This window comes from Otolemur garnettii, unplaced genomic scaffold, assembly GCF_000181295.1.
Source record: "Otolemur garnettii isolate 467f Iridium unplaced genomic scaffold, OtoGar3 scaffold00080, whole genome shotgun sequence".
NCBI classification, from domain to species: Eukaryota; Metazoa; Chordata; class Mammalia; order Primates; family Galagidae; genus Otolemur; species Otolemur garnettii.
In genome coordinates this window covers 3,171,564-3,181,015 of record NW_003852475.1, presented here as the reverse complement: position 1 = coordinate 3,181,015, position 9,452 = coordinate 3,171,564, and the positions used below count along the sequence as shown (strand labels likewise).

At 37.7% G+C, this 9,452-nt stretch overlaps 1 protein-coding gene across 1 annotated transcript in view; it reads left to right on the top strand.

Annotated features, from left to right (window-relative positions):
* LOC100949586 (histone deacetylase 2-like) overlaps positions 1-2,983 on the top strand; it is a 13,297-nt gene extending 10,314 nt beyond the window's left edge. The window contains 2 exon segments of the mRNA XM_023515851.1: positions 1,396-1,419; positions 2,906-2,983. Of these exon segments, the coding sequence (XP_023371619.1) occupies positions 1,396-1,419; positions 2,906-2,983 (102 nt within the window).
* The last annotated feature ends 6,469 nt before the right edge of the window (positions 2,984-9,452 follow it).

The window sequence follows — 9,452 nt, the reverse complement described above, 5'->3', positions numbered from 1 at the left end:
CCCAGGGAGTTCGAGGTTGCTGTGAGCTGTGCGACAGCGCTCTACCCAGGGGAACAGCTTGAGGCTGTGTCTCAAAAAAAAAAAAAAAAAGAAGTATGTTCTAGCCGGGCATGGTGGCTCACACCTGCATTCCTAGTACTCTTGAAGGCCAAGGTGGGAAGATCCCTTGAGCTTGGGAGTTCAAGACCAGCCTGAGCAAAAGTGAGACCTCAACTCTACTAAAAATGGAAAAACTAGCTGGGCATGGTGGCACATGTCTGTAGTCCCCTGAGTAAGATGAGAAAAGAGGATCCTTTGAATCCAGGGGTTTGTGATTGCTGTGAGCTATGATGATGCCACAGCATGCTACCCAGGATGACAGAGTAAGACTCAGTCTCAAAAAAAAAAGTATATATATATATACTTTTCTTTAGGCAGAGTCTCACTCTGTTGCCCTGGGTAGGGTGCTGTGGCATCATAGCTCACAGCAACCTCAGACTCTTGTGCTTAAGCAATTCTCTTGCCTCAGCCTCCCAAATAGCTGGGACTATAGGCACCCATCACAATGCCCGGCTATTTTTGTTATTGTTGTTGTTGCAGTTGTCATTGTTGTTTAGCAGGCATGGGCCAGGTTCAAACCTTCCTGCTTCTGCGTATGTGGAACCCTAACCAATGAGCTATGGGCACCGAGTCAAAAAAAAAAAATATTCTAATGTAAGGGTTTCTGTCTGCTGGTGCTTGCTCAAGTATGAATTTAAGAATACAACCAGTTCAGGGGTAATCAGTTGTATTCTCACTCTGTGACCTACCTTCAGATTTGGAAAGGGGCCCTGTGGCACCCACCAGAGGTTACAAAGGCCTGGCTTTCCCGGAGAGTCTCAGTGGGTCAGGTGATCATGGCACTTGTGCCAACCATGGAAGTTTACTAGGATTCAACTCTTTTAAGTACTTAAACGGCAACTTGGAAGAATATACAACACTTGTTTTCCTTCCTGGATGAGACTGTCCTGCTTTCAATTCTCCAAGCTAAACACACAGTGGATGTTTGCCTGGGTGACAGCCTGTAAACTAAGCGGTCTCTTTGCAGCTAACTGAAGGGTTTGCGTACACAGAGCAGGCTTTAATTATTTTAAAAAAACAAAAAAGTGTTTGGGCTGTGGAACACTGGAAAATAGTCAAAGAAAAAATTTTACATCTATGCTGCTTTTAAATGGATCCCTAGTTGAAGTGTGGGTTGACAGCTGTCCCAGAAATCAGTGCCACAATGAATTAGCATGATGTTGGCTGCTGTTTGGCTTGGTGTTTCTTCAGCTGTGTACCAACTCCTTGGCAAAATAGCACAGGTAAGCCGAATCTCCACTTTTCATCCCGTTTTAGATAATACTCTATTGCAACTTTTTTTTTTTCTCCCCAAAGGATGTCCCAGAGGAGGAATACCAGGTAAACTGATAGAGGAAACTGTTTCCGAATCTCAAGTAATTATATCCTTACAATTGTAGTAATAAACTACTTTTGACTTTTCAAATGTTGTAATACTCCCTTCTAATACCTTACAAGGACCACTAGATTTATAGGCTAAATTGGTAATGATAAGAAAAGTATATAAAGTGTATAAAAGCACTTGTTTCCATTGGATTCTACCCAGGGACAATCTTATTTTAGTTTAATACCCCAAATATGCATAAACTTTACATGGTATAAATCATCTTGCCACTACTCATGTTGCATACATATGTTTTTGGTCATGACTTCTCAACATTAAAGTGAATTCCCAGGGCGGCGACCATAGGTCAGTGGGGAGGGTGCCAGCCCACATACACCAAGGCTGGTGGGTTCGAACCCAGCCTGGGCCAGCTGAAACAGCAACGGCAACTGCAGCGACAGCAACAAAATAGCCAGGCATTGTGGCAGGCACTTGTAGTTCCAGCTACTTGGGAGGCTGAGGCAAGAGAATCGCTTAAGCCCTAGAGTTGGAGGTTGCTGTGATTGTGACAGCACGGCACTCTACCCAGGGTGACAACTTGAGACTCAAAGTTTCTTTTTTGTCTCAAAAAAAGAAAAATAAAATAAAATAAAGTGAATTCCCATTGCTTCTAATATTTATTACCTACGATTCCAAATCAAATGTACGGTTTATTATTATTATTTTTAAGATGATACTCTGGTTTCTTCTCGGATTGATTGATTGATTGATTTTTTTTTTTTTTTTTGAGACAGAGTCTCACTTGTGGCTCTCAGTAGAGTGCTGTAGCATCACAGATCACAGCAATCTCAAACTCCTGGGCTCAAACAATTATCTTGTCTCAGCCTCCCGAGTAGCTGGGATACCAGCACCAGCCATAATGCCTGGCTATTTTCAAAGACAGGGTTTTGGTCTTGTTCAGGCTGGTCTCGAACCTGTGAACTCAGGCAATTCGCCTGCCTCAGCCTCCCAGAGTGCTAGGATTACAGGCGTGAGTCACCACGCCTGGCTTCAAATGTACAGTTTAATAAAAGTTTTTGATTTTACAAATGGATGAAGGCTGGGTTTTAATAGATGTTAAACCTGAAATCCCTGTGGAATGAAACATTATTGCTTAGAAATCATTGATCGAAACAATTTTAATCATTGATCAAAACTGAGAAAGTTTTTCATGAAGAAACTTAAAATGGAAATATACAGATTGAATGTCAGAAGACAAAATGAATTTCATTTATAAAAAGCACTGTGAGTCTGCTCGTGTTAATTACAACTATGGCCTGTGTATAGGGATACTTCTACATGTTCATTCAATCTTCATGGTCTTCCTCCAATCACTCCAGTCATTGTGTGAGACAATGAATGATCCAGATAATGTCCATGTTGCCCAGTATTGAAGTGATTCAATCTGATAGTTTGGGGAATGCAATTTGTTTAAATCTAAATTTTCATTTTTTTTTATTCTAGATGGTGGTAGACACTACTTGTGAAATGTTCTCCCTTAAAAGTTACATGAAAGGGTTAAACCACAACTTTAGTTTTTAATTTCTAGTTTATGAATTAGGTGGTAATATAAGTATCTATTTCTTGCCCGGTTATTTGAATATCCAATTTTTAGCTTCATGGAAGGACAAATTTTAATTATTTTTTGTTTCTGAAAGTGTTTCTTTTACCTGAAATGATATTACAAATGCTGTTGCATTTTCAAAAACAAGTACATAAATCCAAGTTGCTGGGACAGATATTTGTACAGGTATTAAAATTTTCTGTGGTCTGATTTTGAGATATCCTACGCTCCTTCTGCTCTTCGTAAAGTTCCAAGTACACTGCTTCTCTCAGAAGAGTTTCAAAACTATCGGACACTGCTGGTGGGAATGTAAATTGATACAGCCAATCTGGCAGAATCTAGAGAACTTTTAGAGAAATTAAATGTACTTGATTCATTCACCTCAGAGAAACTTTTGCGCAGTGCATAACAAGGCCAAAGAAGGATATTTATCGCAGTGTTGTTTGTGGAGAAATGGGAGGCAACTTAGATATCTGTTACCAAGGGAGGAAATGATAAAATACAGTGGATGCATAAGTTCCCTTTTATCTGCATACATTTTGTTATTTTTTTAGTAATAGCCATTCTGATTGGTATAAGATGATATCTCATGTTTTGATTTGTATGTCTCTGATTATTAGTGATTGAACATGTTTTCATATGCTTGTTGGCCATTCATTTGTCTTCTTTTGAAAAATATCTATGTGTGTCCTTAGCTCACTTTTTAATGGGGCTGTTTGTGGGGTTGTTTTTTTAGTTGTTTGAGTTCTTTGTAAACTTTGGGTATTAGTCCCCCACTAGATGTATAGTTCACAAATATTTTCTTCTATTCCTCAGGTTCTCTGTTTACCCTGTTGATTATTTATTTTGCTGTGCATAGCTTTTTAGTTTAAGTCCCATTTGTCTATTTTTGTTTTTGTTGCCTATACTTTTGAGGTCTTTGTCATAAAATTCTTTTCTTAGACCAATGTCTGGAAGACTTTGGCCTAAATTTTTCTCTAGTATTTTTATAATTTCAGGACCTACATTCAAAGGTTTAATCCAGGGGTCCTCAAACTTTTTAAACAGGAGGCCAGTTCACTGTCCCTCAGACCACTGGAGGGCCGGACTGTGGGCCCCGGGATGAGTTGGTTGCTAAGCAGGACAGACAATGGTGGTAAAAACACCCAGTGGGCTGGATAAATGTCCTCAGAGGGCCGCATGTGGCCCGTGGGCTGTAGTTTGAGGACACCTGATCTTGAGTCGATTTTTGTATATGGTGAGAGATTGAGTGAGATCCAATTTTATGGGAATTCAGTTTTCCTTAGTATATGTTCTTGTTAACTTTGTCAAAGATCAGTTGTCTGTAAGTATCTGGCTTCATTTCTAGGTTCTCTATTCTGTTTTATTCCATCGGATTGCCACATCTATTTTACATCTGTACCATGATGCTTTGGTTATAATTTGAAATCAGGCATTGTGATGATGCCAGCTTTGTTCTTTTTGCTCAGGATTGCTTTGGCTATATGGATTCTTTTTGTTGTGGTGGTGGTTTCATATGAATTTTAGTATTTTTTTTCTGATTCTATGAGAAATGACATTGGGTGGTGCCTTTGGCTCAGTGAGTGGGGTGTTGGCCCCATGTACGTGGTGACACCCCACTGGGTGATGAGTTCAGGCCCAGCCCCAGCCAAACTGCAACAACAACAACAACAAAGAAAAAAGAAAAATGACATAGATATTTTGTTAGAGACTACGTTGAACCTATAAATAGCTTTGGGCAGTATGTCTTTTTTTTTTTTTTTTTTGCAGTTTTTGGCTGGAGCTGGGTTGCCGGGTTATGGGGTCCACACCACACTCCTTTGAGCCACAGGCACCGCCCAAGGCAGTATGTCATTTTAATGACATTAATTCTTCTGATCTATGAGCATAGGATGCTTTTCTGTTTGTGTCATTTACAATTTCTTTCATCAATGTTTCATAGTTTTCCTTATAAGGATCTTTTATCTCTTTGGTTAAATACATTCTTAGGTACTTTATCTAATTTTTTTATGTAGCTGCTATACATGGTATTGCCTTCTTGGTTTGGTTCTCAACTAGATTGTTATTGGTGTCTAGAAACGCTACTGATTTCCATGTACTGATTTTGTATGCTAAAACCTTACTGAATTCATTTTTAAAATCTAAGAGGCTTTTTTGTATAACTTTTAGGGTTTTCTAGATATAAGATCGTGTCATCAATAAACAGAGATAATTTGACCTCCTCATTTCCCGTTTGGATGCCTTTTATTAGTTTTTTTCTCTTGCCTGATTGCTCTAACAAGGACTTCCAGTACTATGTTGAGTAAGAGTGGTGAAAGTGGGCATCTTTGTCTTGTTCCAGTTTTGGAGGGAAATGCTTTTAACTTTTATCTCTTAAGTATAATTTTGGCTGTCAATTTGTTCTATCATATATGGCTTTTATTATTTTGAGGTATGTTCCTTTTATCCCCAGTTTGTTGAGGATTTTCATCATGAATAGATACTGAATTTTGTCAAATGGTTTTTCTCTGCTTCTAGACGATCATATAGTTTTTGTCCTTAATTCTGTTTATGTTACGTATTATGTTTATTGATTTGCATATGTCAAAACATCCTTGCATGCTTGGCATAAAACCCATTTGATCCTGGTGTATTATCTTTTTGATGTGCTATGGGATTAGATTTGCTAGTTTGTTTGAGAATTTTTGTGTCTATGTTCAATAGAAATACTGGTCCATAGTTTCCTTTTTATGTTGTGCCCTTGTCTTGTTTTACTATCAGGGTGATAATGGCCTGGGAGAATGAGTTAGGGAAAATTCCCTCCTCCTCCATTTTGGGGAATAGTTTCAGGAGGATTGGAATAGTTCTTTGTATGTTTGGTAGAATTCAACTGTGACTCCATCTGATTCTGGGCTTTTTGGATGGGAGATTTTTTGATTACTGATTCAATCTCATTACTCATTATTCGTCTGTTCAGAATTTCTATTTCTTCCTGCTTTGATCACAGGAGGTCACGTGTTTCCAAGAATTTATCCATTTCCTCTAGGCTTTCCAGTTTCTGAGCATAAAGTTGTTGGTAATAGTCTCTGATGATCTATTTTGTATTTCTGTAGTATCAATTGTAATGTCTCATTTTTCATTTTTCTTTTTCTTTTTCTTTTTTTTTTTTTGAGACAGAATCTCAAGCTGTTGCCCTGGGTAGAGTGCATCACAGCTCACAGCAACCTCCAATTCTTGGGCTTAAGCGATTCTCTTGCCTCAGCTTTCTAAGCACCTCCCACTGCAGGCGCTCACCACAATGCATGGCTGTTTTTTGGTTGTAGTTGTCATTGTTGTTTGGCAGGCCCGGGCTGGATTTGAACCCGCCAGCTCCAGTGTATGTGGCTGGCACCCACCTGCTGAACTATAGGCGCTGAGCCTCCTTTTTCATTTCTAATCGTGTTTATTTGGATCTTCTTGCTTCTTTTCTTGTTTAGTGTAGCTAATAGTTTATCAATTTTTACCTTTTTGACAAACCATTTTTTTTAATTGATTCTTTGTATTTACTTTTTGGCCCCAATGTCATTTAGTTCTGTTCAGATTTTGCTATTTCTATTTTTGTCAAAATTTATTTTTATTAATAGTAAATAAACACTATTCCACTTTCGAAGTTTTTACACTTAAAGATACTAATAAAGTGAACTTAAAATAATCACTTAGTCATGATTCAACTAAGATGATGAAATGTGGCTCTAAAAAAGTATTTAGCACAATACGCTCATAAGGTCTTTCAGAATTTGTTCTTAAAGTTTCTGGAAATTTTCTGTCTATAAAGTATTGGAATTGCTGAGCTATAATATTAAGCCTCTCTGGGATAGCCAATGTGAGGTTAAGCAATTATCAAAAGAGGAATCACTATACACTCGGCATGTTAACTTGGCCTATGCAATGTCCCTCCCTTCCACTTTAGCTCAGGAAAGACATCCTTCGAAACATGGAGGTATGAGGACTCAACACTGTTATTTGCTGTTAGGATTTGTCTTTCCAGCAAATAACAGTAAATCTCTGGCACAGATACTATTGGTCTTAATTTCCTTTGATTTTAGGAAATTCTGTAAACATTTGAATTTAGTTTAATTCAAAAATTAATAAGGTTCAGTGCTTTGGCAGAATGAGGATCTTATAAAATGTATACAAGGTCCGACAATTAATTTTTCAAACTCATCCTTGAAAAAATGCTACCGTATTATTCTTTATGAATTTGTGCCAACTAGACAAATAGTTAATCAAGTTTACTATTTGGAACTTGTCACCAACTCATGGCTCTTGTATCATGACAATACATAAGCTCACACAGCACTGTCTATGAGGGAGTTTTTAGCCAGTAAATAAATAACTGTATTGTAACACCCTCCTTACTCACCTGATCTAGCCCCCAATGATTTTTTTTTTTTACCTGAAGATAAAGTAAATAATATTAAGAGGAAGACATTTTGATGACATTCAGGACATCAAGGGTAATATGACAATAGCTTTGATGACCATTCCAGAAAAAGAGTTTCAAACTTGCTTTGAAGGGTGGAGTGGGTGCTGGCATTGGTGCATAGCTTCCCACAGGGAGTTCTTTGAAGGTGTCTGCAGTGATATTGAGCAATAAAGTATGTACCGGTGCTTTAAAAAAGGTAAGCAACATTGTTTTTTGACTCTTTTTAAAAAATTTATTATTATTATTTTTTTATTTCTTATAGCATAACTATGTACATTAACACAATCACAGGGTACAGTGTGCTGTTTTCATATACATTTTGAAATACTCTCATCAAACTGGTTAACATAACCTTCATGTCATTCTCTTAGTCATTAATTCAGGCATTCATACTCTGCTTTTAGAAAGATTCACTTGTACCCTTGTCAGATAAACCATATAGGTGACCCCACCAATCACCCTCCCTCCCCCATCCACCCACCTCGCCTCCCCTCTCCCACCCCCTTCCCATATTCTAAGGCTATAATTAGGTTATGACATTCCTATAAAAGCTATGAATTAGTTTCAAAGTATGGCTGTGTATCCAATGTACATTGGATACTTTTTCTTCCATTCTTGAGATACTTCACTAAGAAGAACATTTTCTAATTCCATCCATATAAACATGAAGGATGTAAAGTCTCCATCTTTCTTTAGGGCTGCATAGTATTCCATGGTGTACATGTACCACTATTTATTAATCCATTCATGGGTTGATGGGCACTTGGGCTTCTTCCATGACCTAGCAATTATGAATTGGGCTGCAGTAAACATTCTGATACAAATATCTTTGTTGTAATTTGATTTTTTGGTCTTCTGGATATATACCTAATAAAGGAATTGCAGGATCAAATGGCAGGTCTATTTTTAGTTCTCTCAGTGTTCTCCTGATGTCTTTCCAAAAGGAACGAATTAATTTGCATTCTCACCAGCAATGTAGAAGTGTTCCCTTTTCTCCACATCCACGCTAGCATCTCTGGTTTTGGAATTTTGTGATGTGGGCTAATCTTACTGGGGTTAGGTGATACCTCAAAGTAGTTTTGGTTTGCATTTCTCTGATGATTAAGGATGGAGAGCATTTTTTCATATATCTGTAGACCATGCACCTGTCTTCTTTAGAGAAATTTCTATTTAAGTCCCTTGCCCACCCTGAGATGGGATCACTTGTTTTTTTCTTGCTAATACGTTTGAGTTCTCTGTAGATTCTGGTTATTAAACCTTTGTCAGAGACATAACCGGCAAATATCTTCTCCCATTCTGTGGGCTATCTAACTACTTTATTTACTGTGTTCTTGGCTGTGCAGAAACTTTTAAGTTTGATCAGGTCCCAAAAGTGTATTTTTGATGTTGCTTCAATTGCCCGAGGTGTCCTCCTCATAAAATTTTCGCCCAAGCCGATTTCTTCAAGTGTTTTCCCTATGCTTTCTTCTAGTATTTTCATAGTTTCACATCTTAAGTTTAAATCTTTAATCCAGTGAGAGTCTATCTTAGTTAATGGTGAAAGGTGTGGGTCTAGTTTCAGTCTTCTACAGGATGCCATCCAGTTAGCCCAGCACATTTGTTAAATAGGGAATCTTTTCCCCACTCAATATTTTTAATTGGCTTGTCAAAAATTAGATAATGGTAGGTGGCTGGATTCATCTCTTGGCTCTCTATTCTGTTCCATACATCTACCTCTCTGTTTTTGTGCCAGTACCATGCTATTTTGATCACTATGGATTTATAGTATAGTCTGAGGTCTGGTAACGTAATTCCTCCTACTTTGTTTTTGTTCCTGAGTAATGTCTTTGCTATTCAAGGTTATTTCTGATTCCATATAAAATGAATTATTATTTTTTCTAGATCTTTAAAGTATGACAGTGGAGTTTTAATGGGGATTGCATTAAAATTATATATTGCTTTGGGTAGTATGGACATTTTAACAATGTTGATTCTTCCCAACCATGAGCATGGTATGTTTTTCC